The sequence below is a fragment of the Tenrec ecaudatus genome, chromosome 13 (assembly GCF_050624435.1).
Source record: "Tenrec ecaudatus isolate mTenEca1 chromosome 13, mTenEca1.hap1, whole genome shotgun sequence".
In the NCBI taxonomy this organism is placed as follows: Eukaryota; Metazoa; Chordata; class Mammalia; order Afrosoricida; family Tenrecidae; genus Tenrec; species Tenrec ecaudatus.
In genome coordinates, this window is record NC_134542.1 from 102,282,933 (window position 1) to 102,300,473 (window position 17,541).

At 38.7% G+C, this 17,541-nt stretch overlaps 1 protein-coding gene across 2 annotated transcripts in view; it reads left to right on the forward strand.

The window, feature by feature from the left end:
* CNTNAP5 (contactin associated protein family member 5) overlaps positions 1-17,541 on the forward strand; it is a 1,091,618-nt gene that overhangs the window by 738,505 nt on the left and 335,572 nt on the right. For both annotated transcript variants that reach the window (XM_075529285.1, XM_075529286.1), the window contains exon 12: positions 16,072-16,191. In XM_075529285.1, coding sequence (XP_075385400.1) covers positions 16,072-16,191 — 120 coding nt within the window. The remainder of the gene's footprint in view (positions 1-16,071; positions 16,192-17,541) is intronic.

Consider the following 17,541-nt stretch of genomic DNA (forward strand, 5'->3'; position numbering starts at 1 on the left):
TGCTATGGATAAAGAGTGAGTCACCAATGTTTTAAAATCTGGGCAGACTTGAAAACCGAGTCATGTCCTGAAAAACATAGAAAAATACAAAACAGAGTCAAAAAATCTACCAACAATAACAAAATGAAATAGAGAAAATCCCCAGTTGGAAAGAAAACAGAAAAAAATTTAAAACTAGAGCAAGCTTAACTATCAAAAGGGATATCATGTTATAAATACTATATTTCATCTAACACAATCCACTTTCCAACTGGTTCTGTATGATATCGAAGCCATTCATATGCCTGGTCTGTTCCGAGGGAATTCCCTGTGGCTTCATCTACATGTCTTTCCCCTTCACTTCCTTTTTTATTTCCTGCTAGTACTTTTGCATGTGTCAAAAAGGGAATAAATCAAATGTTACATTTTAACAATTACAATCAGATGTTTTTATGTATATGAAACCTAGGATGGGTAAGTGTATAGAAACAGCGATTGGATATAGGATTCCTTGAGGGTAGGGCAAGAGAAGTTGGGGGAAATGAGGAACTCATAACAAGGAGTACAAGAGGGAAATATTCTAAAGACAATATTCTAGTACTGATTGAACAATACTTATTGATATGACTGAACTATTGAAATGTCTGATATTTGGATTCTGTCCCAATAAAATTGTTCGCATTAATATAAAAAATAAAACCATTTCAGAAAATTCATTCTTAAAACTTTGCTCCTCTAAAACTACTCTTGGTGCCAAATATTTTAGTCTGTTGGGGTTCTACAAGAGGAGAAAAAAACTGCAATGTTGATCTATCATCTATCTATGTATCTATTTTTCTATCTGTCATCTATTTTGATTTCAAAAATAGACCATAAAATGATGGGACTTGGCAAGTCTTCATGAGACAAGCTGACATCTTCTGTTGGCTTCCATGTTAGCAATAGTCCATGAACCCAAATCTGAACATCAGGAAGGACTTTGAAAACTACAAGTTTACATTTTAAGACCCAGAGATCCATCAGTGAGAAGAGTATATGATGAGAGAAAGCCTCTTACCAGGGCTTTCCACTTCCATTTTTTGTACCGAAGGCAGGCCACTCCCATCTAGTAAAATTCCCTGTCAATTTATGGGGTGACTTCAATAGGCCAAAGCATGGGTGTGATTGGATTATATTACATTATGAAGGAGCAATCATATGTTAGCCAAACCATTGAGAATCATAGCCCAGTCAAGGTAACACCTACAATTGATCATCAGTGATTTGAACTTTAGGAGCCTTGGTGGTGTAGTGGTTACAAGTTGAGCTGGTAACTGCAAGGTCCGCCGTTCAGTACACTAGCAGCTCTGCACTGTCTACTCCTGTAAACTGTGACCATCTCGGAAACCCACAGGGTCAATTCTACCCTGCCCTATAGGGTCACTATGGGTTAGAGTGGACTCAACAGCAGTGAGTTTGTTTTATTCTGTTTTTAATTTGTATTTTTAGTCCAAACTATGAACTTTCAGTCCAGTCTCAAGATGGTTAGAAAATAAGTTTTTATTATTTAAAGTCACCCACTTAAGGTATTAGTGTTACAACGAATTAGACATTAATCAATAGTTATTTGTTGAAAACCAACATGCACTAGTCTAGGCTGTGGATTTAAAAAGCTGGCCAAGATTCAATTTTTTAACTCTCATCTTATTGGGAAGATAGATGTATTAACTGAGTAATAACTTGGCCCAATTTCTTGCCTAACTCACACTTTCAGAGTAAGGGCAATATTCATCTTTGGGAGTTGGTGGAGGAGCAACAGGGCAGCAGGGTGCCTGAGGCAGCAGGCTCAGAGCAGGAGGCAGGCCCTGATGTCCCTGCTGGGCAGAGCACTGTTCCCTCTCGATCTTGGGCACTGTGAGAGATATGGATAGGGACAGAGGACTTGGCAGATCTCGTGAAGGGATCCAGCTTTTAGGATCAACCGGCCTTTACTTGGATCAGGAATGGATTGCAGGCATAAGAAAAAGGGCTGAGTTTGATCAATAACACTTTGTGTCCAAGGCTGAAAATTGCCAAAGATAGAAATTTTAAGGAGTTTAAGCAACTCTTTTGGATCCTGCATTGAAACTTTTGTCCTGGCTGTGAATATTTTGGATAGGTTTTTGGCTCCTGTGAAAGTGAAATGTAAACATCGGACTTGCTTTGGCTGGTTTTTCCTGGCTGCTAGAATCATGGAAGAAGAATGTAGTATCCCATCTACTCGTGTTGTAATACGTAGTAGCCCATGTAAATCTACTGGCTCTGACATAAAAAAGATGGTTTTTTTTTAATTCACTGTGAACTGGAATCTACCACTGCCTTAACCCTTTTGGACTGATACCACATTACTTTACTTTGACATACTTCAGAAAAGAAAGAAACATTGAGCCATGATCGACAATAAACTCAACAGAACGCTTGCAACTGCTGGCCTGTGCTTTCAACATCAAAACCCTCTATCAGCTTTGTGGACGTAGAGACTTGGAAAGCACCGGCTAATTGGGAAATCTTTCTCTATTCTTCTCTTATGAATCCCAAAGGTAATGACACAGAGTTCTTTTACTGGAGGGAGTTGGTGTCTCAATTGCCTGCTAAATATTCTCCTGGGTGCTGCAAACCAGGTCACAAAGCGGTCCAGGTTGCTTCAGGATACACAGGACAGACCTCCATCTCGGCTGCTATAGTGCGCTGGAGTTGCCAACAATGTCAGAGGGGGGCGTTTTGATAAAAGTACGAGTGAGGATTGTCATGACGATGAGTGGCGGCGGGGAGGGGGGAGTGTCTCAGCAGCTCCATCCACTGATCAAGAATGCACCTTCTTTTCCAGCTTCAGAGCGGCTCAAGCGCTGAGTGTTTCATCTGACAAATCTAATTCTATCAGAATTTACAGGTTTCAAGCAATAAATGGGGAGTGGGTAGCTTTCTGGTTTCCCAACCCCATCCCCCAGCCCCCTCAAGACAGGAATTGCATGTACTGGACTATTGGAATATTTCTATTTATTATTCTGAGATCACGCCTGGCCTATTTTCTTATTTAATCTGAAATCATCAAATGGCATCTTGTCATGCCTCTTAAAGACTGAAATTATTTAAGACATGGACACTGTTTTCCTCGTTGATCTTTAGCTACTGGGAGGAGGAAGGACAAGGCAGTTACCTTCAATATTCTACTTTTCAAGAATATTTAAAAAAATAAATAATGTAGATTATCTTAAAATTTTAATAAAATTTTCAGGTGTCTTTTTATGAACAGATTCAGAGTGTGCAAATACATTCTTAGCAAGGACCATGGGTAATCCTTTAATTATTTATTTTAGATAATCCTCAACCCATTCTAAAAATAGAGAATAGACTCTTAAATTCCAAACACCTTTTGTTCACTGTCCTATCTGATGCAGACCCTATAAGTTTAGAAATTATAAAATATTGACATGCCTGTGAATTAAAGTATGGAACATTGTCACCAATGTTTCTGCTAAAGCAGAAATAGTTGACAGAGCAGGGCTGTTAGTTGCATTCCTAATGACTTATTGTCAGACTGTAGTATTATTTTAATGTGTCATTAAAACAATCTGCCAGTTTTGCATGCAGCTGTGCAAAAGCAGTGAATGAAGTTGAACAGAATCGGGTAGCTATGGAATTGATCAATGTTGATTTGGTAGAGCATTTAATTTGATAGTAAAATTTTATAGTAAAAATGTCTGCATGGTTTTATTTTTACTTAATAGTTCACATTCCAGAAATAATGGTCTAAGTATCAAACTTGAATATGAAGTAAGAACAGAAAAAGCATATTTTAAGCATATTTGTGTGGAGGTACATTCCTAAGAATACACTATGTATACATTAGATTTTGTATAGATAACTTTTTAATTTTGTAAAATGGGTCTGGTGATATAAATCTTTTAAAATGTACATAAAATACTATATTTTTACCATATGTGTGCTAGTCTAGTCATTGCATGTAAATATAATTTATTGTGCATTTTGTACTATAAATCATACATTGGTAACTTAGAATTCACTGGTAACTCAAGATTCATGGGGATGTATTTCTGAAGTTGATTTTTTGAAATGATGATGGATTACAAATCAGAATAAAATATCAATAAATTATATAAAAAAAGAAAAGACAATATTAACCTTTGTGTACCCCATGTGTTGGTGGTGCAAAATACCATTAAACAAATCCTCTGAAGAACAACATCAATGTACTTAAATTTCAAATTTTAATTCTTTTATAGAATTCATAAATGATAACATTTGGGCAGTTCCTATTTATTGAATGCTTACTGTGAATGAAGCAATGTGTCAGCCAATATTCATCCATTACTTCATCAAATCCACATAAAAACTTTGCAGAGAAAATAAGGTTCAAGATATTAAGAAACTTGCCAAAGGCTTTATAAACTTTTAATAGTTTTCTGGGTATTTGAATTCAAGATTATTAGCTCTGACCCAAACGTAATTTCTAACATCTGTGGTTAGGGACTGACCACTCAGCCCCCATGTCAAGGCCACTTCATGTGTTACAGAATACACGGCCTACTCCGTTTTCTTAGTTTTAATATTGATAGAAGTCAGTCACCAGGCCTTTTCTTCCATGATAATGCTGGGTGCATTTGATCTTCCAATCACAAACTATATGTTAGAAGCCAGAATTCAGACTATAAGCCAATAGATGTCATGTTAGAAGCCATTCACAAACTACTGTGGTACTTCTTCTAAAAGTCAATCTGTATAAAATATGAAAATGCGACCCATTTGTGGGGTTATTAAATGTGTGAGTTGGGATACTTACACAGCTACATGATGACCATGTTCTCCCCAAAGAAGTGGCAGGTCATTAGCAAGAGTTAATTTGCTTGAAGTATTGTGCTCACAAGCAATATTGAAAGTAGCATGGATTTCCAGAAGGACAAATAAATCTTTCTTGGAGAAAGTACAGCCAGGATGCTTCTTCGATAAGAGGTTTGTGAGAATTTGTCTCACATACTTTTCAGGGGTAATCAGGAGGGATAAGGTCCTAGAAAGGAATGTCAAGGGTGGGGAAAAGGTGGGAAAACAGAAGACCATCAACAAAGTGAATTGACACAGTGGCTTCAACAATGGGCTCAAACAGAGAGAGATGGTGAGGTGTGTGCACATTGTTCTGTCGTACACAGGGTCACTGTGAATAAGAACTGACTCAACAGCACCTAACGACAACACAAACATGCATGCATGGGAAGATCTAGTGTTCTAGGCAATGGGTAAAATTATCATTTAGTTTGCTATACTAATATTTACTGAATCCTTCAGTTTTCAGTAAATGAGCAAATGTCTAAGAAACTCATGTTTTTTGTCATCATTGAATACATGTAGTTTTACAAAGATTCCTTAGAACAATGCTTCTTAAAGTTTAACTTGCCAAATAACGTCCTGGAGATATAGTAAAATGCAGTTGTACCCTCTTTCCAAAGATTCTTATTCAGAAGGACAGAATGGGGCCTTGGGCTCTACAGATCCAAGAAGATCTCCAGGGATGGCAATTGCTGTTGTTCTGAGGCCCACACTGGAGAATCACTGTTGACAAGTTGTATCTGGGAAAGACTTCCGGGTAGATGGCACCCATGTGGAATCGCCCGCTCTGTGCACCCATTGTAGATCAGAAAATCAAGAGAATGTGGCTGCTGGCTGGAGACCAGAGCAGGCCAGAGATCCAGAGCAGAGCTCTTGTCTCTGGGCTGTGGATACTGAGCTAAGTCAGTTTCCAAGGACATCCTCAGCCAATGGCAGCAAGGGGGTCAAACTGCCAACACTCACATCCCCTTCCAACCCCCAACATCAGAATTAGAACCCTGTGGGTAAGGGAAGAGGTGGGGGTTGGGGAGAGCTGATAGCATCAATGACTGTATAACCCTACGCAAGGGCAGTGAACAACAGAATTGTATGTGAATGGATATGTTGGATAGTGTAAAAAACAGGGGGAAAATAATGCATTTTTAAAAAGAAGCTGTATAGGTTCTGTTAGTTTCAGGAACACTCATGTCTCAGTATGTCAACTGTGTTGGTTTCATTCCTACAATGGATTAGATTTAATTAATCCCCTCACCTGTGGTTAGGAAGATTGAAACCCGCTAGCGGTTCTTCAGGGAACCATGGGTGGTCTGCTCCTGTAAAATTTTAAAGTCTTGAAACTTAGGCTCACTACTTTTAAAATCTTGAAACTAGGATCTTGATGAGTCTCGATTGATTTGATGGAAGTGGATTTGGAGTGGGCTTAGGGGAGTCACAGAGAAAAACTGAACTCAGAGGGAATGACTTGGGAGTTATACAATCTTGGGGGATGAGATATATAGTAGTCACATTAGAAACACAGGTCCTAATTTGTGTTTGGCATTTTTGCTTCATTTTATCTTTATTGTAAAGAAATATGTAGTAGCTTCTAAGGAGATAATAAAACCCAAACCAAACACTCTTCCATGGAGTCAGTGCCGACTCATCAAGATGCCCCTGTGGGTTTCTGGGACTGCAACGGTTCACAGGAGTAGAAATCCCCGTCTCTCTCCTGCAGGACTGCTGTTGGTTTCAAACTGCTGATCATGAGGGTCGCAGCCCAATGCGTAGCCACTACACCACCAGCACTTCTAGGATACAATTGTGAGCTTAGTTAGAAGGGGAACTGAAGACAGGTGTGCGATGCTTTCTTCTTTCTGCAGAGCTTCTAATCTGTGTCCTTCTCAAATGAGACCAAAAATCAACCAACCAATCAGACAAACAACCAAATAACTGCATTGCGAGAATCCAACCCACAGAGGTCCCCTGTTTGTCAGAATAAAACTATGCTCCATAAAGTTACAATGACTGCTTCTTTTTTATGTACACTTCCGGAACTTTCTTCTGAGCTGCCTCTCAGAAGAACTCAACTTTTTGAACAGCATTTCACAACACCTCCTTTAGCCAGATACCCTGGACCATATGGTAACTCAGTTCATGCTCTACTACATTGTGCCTTGGAAAAATTTAAAACACCTTCTTGGGACCTACCCTGTAGCTTAACACCCTGCCTTTCACCCCTATTCTTTAGCTTCATTGAGACATATTCAACACTCCATAAAATTCACCGACTGAAAATGTACATTTCAGAGATGTTTATATTCAGAGTTGTGCAACAAAAACCACAATCTAAATTATAAAAATAGTCAATACCCCTAGAAGAAACCATTGCACATTTCTAATATCTCCAAGTCCTCAATCCCAGCAATCTTTGATCTGTCTCTGTGGATTTGCCTGTTGTGAACATTTTGCATAGATAAAATCATATGAGATATTTTATAATTGGCTTATTTCCTTCGGCATTGTGTTTTCAAAATTCATCCACAGTGTTCCATGTATCAGCGCTGCTTCTATGTTATGGTACAATAGTATTCCATTGCAGGTATATACTGTATTTTATTTATATATTCAACAATTGATAGATTTTTGGCTGTTTCCATTTTTTAACTATTATGAGCAAGCATCCATGAACATTTATGTGCAGCTATATACAATTTTTAGATGTGTATGGATAGTGTCATTTTCCTGAAGTGTTAATCTTAGAGTCCAATGAATGAGTCCTATCTTATCCCCAATTATTATTTTTTTATTTCAAAATAATTCACAGTATATTACAAACAATGTACTGGGGGGATGGGAGGATGTACACTTTACTTATACCTGAACAAAAAATGTACCATTGTTATAATCCATAAAGCATATTTCGATTTCACTAGTTTCACACGCAGTTGTTTTTAAAATGTATAATTCTGTAATATTTTATCACAGGAATTTATTCATGTAATCATCACTATCATTAAGATTCAAAAGTTTTATTATAAAAATCTCAAATGTTATTACTTTATGTTTTTGGCTAATTCCTTCCACATCCTAATACTTAACCCTGGCAACCAAATTATTTTCTCTATCTTCACTAAACACATTGTAAACAGTGAGAATGTTACAGAAGTTATGTCTCAGCTCATGCCGATGGCAGACTTAGACATTAAAAGATCTATTGTCCAATACAATCCATTGCCACATTTTTAAACTAGTTTCGGTAATGCCATAGTTATATTTAACAATTTTTTCTTCATTGATTCAAGACAAAGAATGTGCCTGAAAATCTACTATTCAAAGCGTTTGATAAACTTAAGTAATTAAGTGCAACATGTTACACAAGCCATTATTTAATCACTAGAATGTATGCGACTTTATGTCTGGATGCTCTGTTTGTGGCTCTACACCCAAATATGCAGTGGTGTGGTAAATATTAGCCTAATGGGACAGAAGGGGCAAGGGAAGAGTAGGGACTAGACCATTTTATAATACATATACTATTAAGTTTCCTTTCAATTTCTGTAATTGTATAATACAAATATAAATGCCTGGGAAGAATAACTACAGTGCTGACCTTGGTACTTGAGAAGGTGAGACCCAAATAAATCTATGTTCCTGTCTGAATGCTATCATTATCTTTAATGAGAGTGGGCACCCCAAGGACATTTCAAATTGTACCTCAGGCAGTAAATTAGCTTCCAGAACGAGATTCAAATAATTTTCTTCAAATATGAAAACACTGATCCATGGCTTTGTCCAGCTATGCTGTACATCTGTTCACATTAATATTAAAATCTACTCTAAAGTATCTTAATAGAGCCATAATTGTCATTTTTATTGAACAGAGCCAATACATTTGCGCATACTAGACCTTCAAATATAGGGTGAGGTGTTTGCTACTGGCTGTTTTTAATGCATTCTGCGGCTGTGAAGGTTTTGTCTGTCCTTTATGTTCTCTTCTCTACAGCAGAGAATGTGAGGGTGGCAGATGAGAAGCCCTGGGGGGCAATGGTTAAGCTTAACTCAAAGATGGGCAGTTAGAACCCAGTAGCTCCAAGGGATAAAGACCTGGTGACTGCTTTCCATAAAGATTATCATCAGCACAGCACAACATGCTAAATAAACCAGCTGGTGTCCAGCTATCCAAAGGACTAGCATTTTGGGTCTTAAAGGTTTGTCTTAAAATAAGCAGCCACCTAAGGGAGGTGTCTGTTAAGTCTTCATGGAAGAGGCATACCAGTGAGTGTGATCAAAGGATTATTAACAATAAAACCCAAGACCAGAGAGGGGAGTTGTATTAGAGCTGAAAGCTAATCCCCCGATTTGCAGAAGGCTTTGAATGACACACAGTCCATTTATGGAGCTCGCACAAGGATGAAGACTCCATGGAATTCCTTAAGTCCATTGCCCAAGGATGTGAACAGTCTTGTGCCCAGACAGAGTACATTAGAAAGTGGATTATTACAGATAGAGTTAGGTTAAAATTTAACATCTCAGAATTTGTTTTCCCTTTTGACCTGTTTTTAAATTGAAGTAGTTTTTATGTTCTGCTATATTTTGGATTGGGGGGTCTTTCTGTGTTATATCGTTGTTGTTGTTTCTTCATATGAAACATGGGATAGATAAATCTGTAGAGACAACCATTAGATGAATACTTTCTTAAGGTTATAACAGGGAGGTTGGGAAGAATAGGAAGATAATAATGGATATAAATATGAAGATGATGTTCTAAATTTAAATCTGGTGATGCATGCACAACTCTCCTTAATATATTTAAACCTCTGAGTTGTAAACAAACCAATAAAAAGAATAAATACTTCTACTGCTACTAGGAGTAGTAAATGAGTTAGCATACACACATACGCACACACATACACAGAGATACAGATTTCAAGCAAGGAAACCCTAGGGACAGTTCTACTCTGTCACATAAAGTTACTAGGAGACAAAGTCCACTCTACCAAGCCTAACATTTGCTGTAGTGGACTGTTATATTCACTTGGTAAGAATGTGGCTTCACACCAGCCTCTGTGATCATGAGGTGTCAATGGGATCAGGTAACAGTCATCAAAGACCCAGAACAAGAAATCATGTCAATGTGAAGGAGGAGGAGTGCAGAGGGGAGACCCAAAGCCCATCTGTAGACAATTGGACCTTACAGAAGGGTCACAAGGAAGAAATGAGCCTTTCAGAGTATAGTACAGCACTGATGAAATATACAACTTTCATCTAGTTCTTTATTCCCCCCACCACCCCACCCCCCCGCCACACACACTATCTTGATCCCAATTCTACCTTACAAACCCAGCTAGACCACAGCATGTACATGGGTATAGTTGAGAGCTGGAAACACAGGGAATTCAGGTCAGATAAGCCCCTCAGGACACATATTGAGAGTAGTGATAACAGGAGGGGAAGGGGAAGAATGGGGAAGAAAGGGGGAACTGATTACAATGATCTACATATAAGCCCCTCCCAGGGGGGTGGACAATAGAAAAGTGGGCAAAGGGAGACATCAGTCAGTGTAAGGCATGAAAAACAATAATTTATAAATTATCAAAGGATATGAGGATGGTAGGGAAAAATGAGGTGCTGATACCAAGGGCTCAGGTAGAAAAAATGTTTTTAAAATGATGATGGCAACATATGTACACATGTGCTTGACACAATGGATTTATGTATGGATTGTGATAAGAGGTGTATGAGTCCCCAATAAAATGATTACAAAATAATGTGGTTTGAGCGGTGTCTGGTATTGTGGAAAACATAGAAAATGCTATGGCAACCTTTCAGTTTGCTCGATTGAACCTTTAGGAATAATAGGAACATTCAGCTAATTTTCACTCTGTATCTACCTTTTAGATTGAGAAAAATGTCCCTTCAGAGTAGGAACTTGTGTTCTAGCAGTATGAACAAAAGTTCAATGCAGGATTACTATAGAGAATGAAACATAGGATAGAGACAAAGATGTATATGAAGTGTATGGACAGAAAAAATAATCATCTTGGTGAAGGATACAGGAAGTGGGGCTGGAGCTTAATTGTGAATGCCATGAATACCCATATGTGCAGATCTCTGTCCTGAGCTTTTGCCTGTGCTCAAATCCATTGATGTTCTGAAGAATTCCTGCTACATCCATAGAGTGAACACTACATCAGCTTCTAAAGCTTTTCTTAAAGGTGGTAACCTTTCATTGGTCTCTCCTGACCCTGAAAATACAATGATACCCTTACCATTATATAAAACATCTATGGATTCCAAAGGAAATTCAACAAAATAATGTCTGGTCAAAGAAGTTTGGTCTATTATCCCATCTTCTTAGATATATATTAGCAAATTATACTTGCTTTTTCATTTTGATCTTTGATGGACCCATATATCTTGGGGATCACTTTGCAATGATACACGAAGACATGCTTCAAACCTCTTCAATGCTGAACTGTATACACCACTCTGTGGGAGTACCATAGTCTACTCAACTAGACCTCCATAGATGGATGTTTGGGATTCTTCCTTTCTTGTGGTGGTAACCTTGGAGCTATACGCCAGGGGCTCAAGTAGAAAGAAAATGTTTTGAAAAAGATGATGAGAACATATGTAAAAATGTGCTTGACAAAATGGATATATGCATGGATTGTGATAAGAGCTATAAGCGCTCCCAATAAAATAAAATAATAATAAGAAAAGAAAACCTAAAATTAAAATTTGTAAAGTCTAATATATATATAGTGTGTATGTGTATGTGTGTGTGTGTGTGCCAGTATTTCTTAGCACACATCACTAGAAATAGGATGTAGGATGTTGGGTAAATGAGTACATGCAATTCCGCCATCCTAAGCCATCCTCCTCACAAGTTTCCTAATGGTTGAAGCCATTGTTGCAGCCACCATGCCAGTGCATCTTGTAGAAGGCCTTCCTCTTTTTCATTGCATTTCCACTATACCAAGCATGATGTCCTTCTCCAGGGACTGGTTCCTCCTGAGAAAATGTCCAAAACTTATGAGGCAAATCACACTGTCCTTGCCTCTAACAAGCAGTCTGGCTGTGCAACATAGAATGGTGTTGTTGGTTCTTTGACAGTCCTTGATACTTTCAATATTCTGAACCACCACCAGAATTTGAGTGGACTGATGTTTCTTTCAGTCTTCCTTATTCAATTTCCCACTTATACATGCATATGAGGCAAATGAAAATACCATGGTCTGGGTCAAGTCTACCTTAGTTGATGGCACCTAACCTCAACAACAACAGCCTTTTCTAGAAGACAGCTAGGAATTGGAACAGACTCAGTGGCATTGAGTTTTGGAGTTTGATGCTTCCTAGAGTTTTCAATAACTAATATTTTGAAAGTAGATCACCTTTCTTCTGAGGTGCTTCTAGTACAGCAGTTCTCAACCTGTGGGTCACAACCCATTTGGGGGGTCGCACGACCATTTCACAGGGGTATCCCGATTCATAACAGTAGCACAATTACAGTTCTGAAGTAGCAACAAAAATAACTTTAACGTTATTAAGGAACTGTGTTAAAGGGTCACGGCATTAGGAAGGTTAAGAATCACTGTTCTAGAACAACTTGAGTCTCCAAGCTTTGCTAAGCAATCAACCGTGTTGCCCATTTCTCTCAGAGACTCTCAGTATTCCATGGGAGCACCATAGTTTAAGTGTATCAATTTTTCCTCCATCTTCTGTATTCATTGTTTAACTTCCACATGCATATGAGGTCATTGAAAATACCATGGCTTAGGTCATGCACACCCTTGTCATCAGTGTGACATCTTCGCGTTTGAACATTTTGAAGCAGTCTTGTACACCAGATTTACCTAAAATAAAGCTTCATTAGATCTCTTGATAAAATACCAGTGACTGATTGCCATCCTTGTCCCTTTCTATCACTTTCTCTTTGGCTCAAGGTATTAATTTATTTTAGTTTTTCTTTCTTTTTCCTTTCTTCCTGTGTTTCCTTTTGTAGTAAAGAATTATAGTCTCAAAACCCCCAGAGGCAGTTCTGCCATGGCCTATAGGAAAACTAACAATGCCGACATGTATGGAAGGATACGATGGTTAATATCAGAAAAGAGAATCAAGAGTTTCAGAAGTTGTGTCTGCACAGAAAGGATACAGGACTACTGTTCATATGTATTTGTTTTCACATGAAGTTTCTGGTTCACAATAAAAAGTAAAAAGAAGAAAGGGGAAAAAGTGAAAAGAAAAAAATCAAGTAAAACTAAAGAAGAGGCGGACTGGCATAATGATAATAAAATAGTTAACATTTATTATTTCATTGAATTATGTCTACAACTCGATGAGTGTACTCATGGGGCTCTGGTGGCATAAAGGGTTATGCTTTGGGCTCCTAATTAACCACAAGCAACCACAAAGTCAGCAGTTTGAAACCACCAGTGACTCGTTGGTATAAAAATGAGGCTTTCTACTCCTTCCTATAAAGAGTTGCAGTCTCACAAACCCACAGCGGCAGTTCTACTCTGTCTTAAAGGGTCACTATGGATTAGCATCAACTAACTAGCCCTGTTTGCTCCTTTATTTTTTTAAGGTTTTACTCATAGCCAGATGAAAAAGTTTGTGCCTCAAATGTGTATTCGGTATCCATTGCTTTATAGCACATCATCCCAAAGCTTCACCTTATACCGGATCACAACAAACTGCAGTGCTCAGTTTTGGAGAAGGGGCATTAGGCATGTGATCATGAAGCTAAAGTAAGACTTTGGCACTATGTCATGAAAGCTGTTGAGAACCACGTATCTATTGTAAGTTGGCGGGGGTGTGGGTGTGTAAAATGATGATTAACCTATTGTTCTGACCTACTACACTAGGTGTGATGGCACTGGATGCAGGAGAGAGTAGTCCTTTATATACCGTCAAATCACTTCAGATTGGCTTAATGAAATCTATATACTGTGCCAAGCTGTACATTGACCTAAGTTCCCTTTCTTCAAACCCGTATGTCTGCTCTGTGTGAGCAGGTAAAAGACTTTTGCGACTGCCAATAAACCTTGGAGCTTTGTGAGGCTCCACTGATGAGAGGCAGCCTCCTCCAGGATCCCTGTCTCTAGGGAAAGCACCATCTGCTGAGAGATATGAGAGCTTCAAAAAGCTTGTGGATTTTTTCATTATCTTTTAACTTCATTTTTCTATGGACTTTTTAAAGCTACCTCCTCTGAGGAACTCAGTAAATGCCGTTTGCATCAAAACAAACTAAACTCAGATGGGCACTTGACCTGCTCTGAGCTCTTGAGTATACACTGGTAGAAATGATACAATCTCTTTTTTTAAAAAACATTTTATTAGGGGCTCATACAACTCTTATCACAATCCATACACATACATATATCAATTGTATAAAGCACATCTGTACATTCTTTGCCCTAATCATTTTCTCTTTTTTTTCTCTTCTTTTCTTTTTTTACATTTTATTAGGGACTCATACAACTCTTACCACAATCCATACCTATACATACATCAATTGTATAAAGCACATCCGCACATTCCCTGCCCCAATCATTCTCAAAACATTTGCTCTCCTCTTAAGCCATTTGCATCAGGTCCTCTTTTTTCCCCCTCCCTCCCCACTCCCCCCATCTCCTTTTAATTAACTAATATATAGGCATGGTTTTGCTTATAACTATTTATTAACTACTAAAATATTTATTGAACCCCCCCACTATGAATGAAGCATTTTTCCAGACGCTGATGATGCAACAAATAAGGCATTTCAGTCAACCTTACTGATTTTATAACCAGATGTGAGACAGAATATTCCATATTCCAACTGAGGATTCTGTGTGGACATGAGAGGGGGCCATATATGAAAGTAAGTCCAAATGTATAGCTACCAGAGTTCCCAGTCATACTTGCATGCATTAAATTCAAACAAAACATGTTCAACCATGTCTTTGTGATCAGTAGATGATGGTATATAAGCTCTATCAATAATGCACTTGTCAGTCTCTTTGGGAATCCATCAAAACAATGACTACTCAGGAAACTTTCAAGGCCAGTTACATCCAAGGCAAAAAGGTCAGCTCAGGTTATAGCGACTTCTTAAGGATTCCAAAGTGGGAAATCTTGGTACATTTATCTTAACGGGTACAAATTTTAAGAAAAATGAAAATTGCGTTATTGACGAAAATGCCCGGAAACGTGCACTGAGGAATATTTCCCTCATCACCACAATGCAGCAGCTCATTATTTTAGAGTGACAAAGAGGCTGTCCTACCACAGTGTCTCTGGGAAACTTTATGCCGTCTGCGCGACAGCCCTGATCTTACCCCCCAAAAGATTCACACGTCTTTTTGTTCCCTGACCCTAAGAACATTTCCAAGGAAAACGATTTGAGCCCCTAGCGAATGACAAAAGTGCTGCTGTGACTTGGTGTAAATGGAAGAGCACACAGTTCTTCAGAGAAGGCTTAGGATGGAATGGCCACGTGCGAAAGTGTACAGGGCTGCCTGGAGGATATGCTAAGAATTAGTAGCTTCACATTTTGATGTTTTTATGTTTTTAAAAAGGTTTCTATGATTTTTAGCAATATTTTTGACTTATCAATATGGAAAGTGGTAAAAGGAGATTTTTTTGGAGATGAATTTATAAGAATATATTACTTAGGGTGCTACTCAATCCTGTATTAGATCACTAGTTTGCTGAGGCTTGGGGGAAAGTTGAAACGATGTTATTGTTGTGCACCATCCAATCATTTTCCACCCTATAGGATAGAATCCTCTAGGCTTCAATTTTTATGGGAGCGCTGGTATCATAGTGAGTTATCCATCGGGCTGCTAGCCACAAGGTCAGAAGTTTGAATCCACCAATCACTCCCTGGAAAAAAGATGAGGCTGTCTGCTTCCATAAATATTCACAGCTTCGGATAACCAATGGGGCAGTTCTACTCTGATCCATAGGGTCCCTATACATTTGAAATAACTGAATGGTGGTAAGTTTAGATTTTTGGTTGGTTTTTTAATCTTTAAGGAGGATAATCGTTTTTCCCCTGAAGAGGCTGGTGGGTGCAAACCACAAACCTCTCAATTATCAGCAGACTTAGCATAAATCATTGTGCCACTATGGCTCCTGAGTTGAAGCTATAGGATGAGAGAAAATGATATTTATTCAACTTGGAACATAAAGAAAAGTAGGAATTCTTTCTCCTCTGAGAGACGATGTGAAATAAAGTGTCCTTGTTGTTTCCATGGTGTCTTTCAGCTCTCTACAAGCAGTCCTGCGAAATGTACAGGCACCAAGGGAGCACAGCGGGTGTTTTCCTCATTGACGTGGACGGCAGTGGACCCCTGGGCCCTCTTCAAGTGTACTGCAACATCACCGGTAAGGATACGGAATTCTGCTGACCTCTAATGTAGCCACTTGATGCTATACAGGAAAAGGAGTCCCATCGGGGAAGGAAGGCCTGTTTGAATAAACATTTAACAGATTAACTTCTGGAGGAAGAATATGATTTAGAACATCACCTACTTGGTTATTTTCATGTGAAAAAAAATCTTTTAAAGGTTTTCATAAGGGTTCTCTGAAGTAAGAATTTATTATCAGATGTTTTCCTGAGATTTCTTAAAAATATTTTCTCTCTTAAAAGTAAAGAACTAGAGAAAAAATAAAATGCATATCACTGGAAAGCCCTGACTCCATGTAGCAAAGCTTCGATTGGTAGCTGGCACTGACCATCCATCTAGGTGACACTTTGAACATCAGTGTTTCCTTCATACAGGACCCTCAGTGTAATTCTGGCTGATGCACCTCTTGTGCTCAATTATCAGTAAAGACTTGTTTGCGCCTGTGCTGCTTAGCACGTGTCAGCAAAACTTCCAGGCTAAGATGAATGAAGTAGGAGTAAAGATTATCAGATTATCTACTTCTGAAAATTAGCCAATAAAAACTCTAAAGATCACAGCGGATGGACCAGAAACCAATCATGAGGCTGATGCAGGACAAGGCAGCGTTTTGTGCACAATGTGCACCGGGACCCCATAAACTGAAGTCTCAGTCCATCGCACTAGTGTTATGAAAACAATAGTGTGAAAAGTCAGTGCCCTCGTGGGTATTGGGCAACTTTCTAAACTCACTGTGCAGTAGACGCCCAACATCCAGAGAAGCGAAACCAGGAAAGCATATTAACAAGTGTGAAGGATGTTTTATTTCAGTGAAATGACTCCTAAATTTGGAAAACTAGTCTATGGATCAGGGTAGAGACCAAATCCTCCTCTTGAGTGCAGAGGCTGCCCCACCTCAAATCTGCAGGTCAGGTGGCAGAGCGCTCGCTGACAGGCTTTCAGGAACTGGTCCATCTAAAATCTGCAGGTCACGTGGCAAGTGGAAAGCGTTTCATATCTCAAGAATTGGAGGTCAGGGGTTGATGACATGAATACCAAATCAAGAAAAGAGAACTTTCCCACTTCATGCTAGACTAATCTAAGAACAATTCATTCTTAAGCCGTGGCCCGAATTGATGCCCACCCTCATGAAGAGATCACTGAAGGTGTGAGTACTATAGAAAAGTGAGGTGAAGAAACGAGGTGATTCCCAGCTATCAGAAAGAATAGCATCTGCGGCTAAAGGCTTAGCTTCAAACAAGCAGCTATCTAAGTGAGGCATCAGCAAAGTCTATATGAAGAAGCACACCAGCCTGTGTGATCCAAGAATTGTACATAATAGAATCCAAAT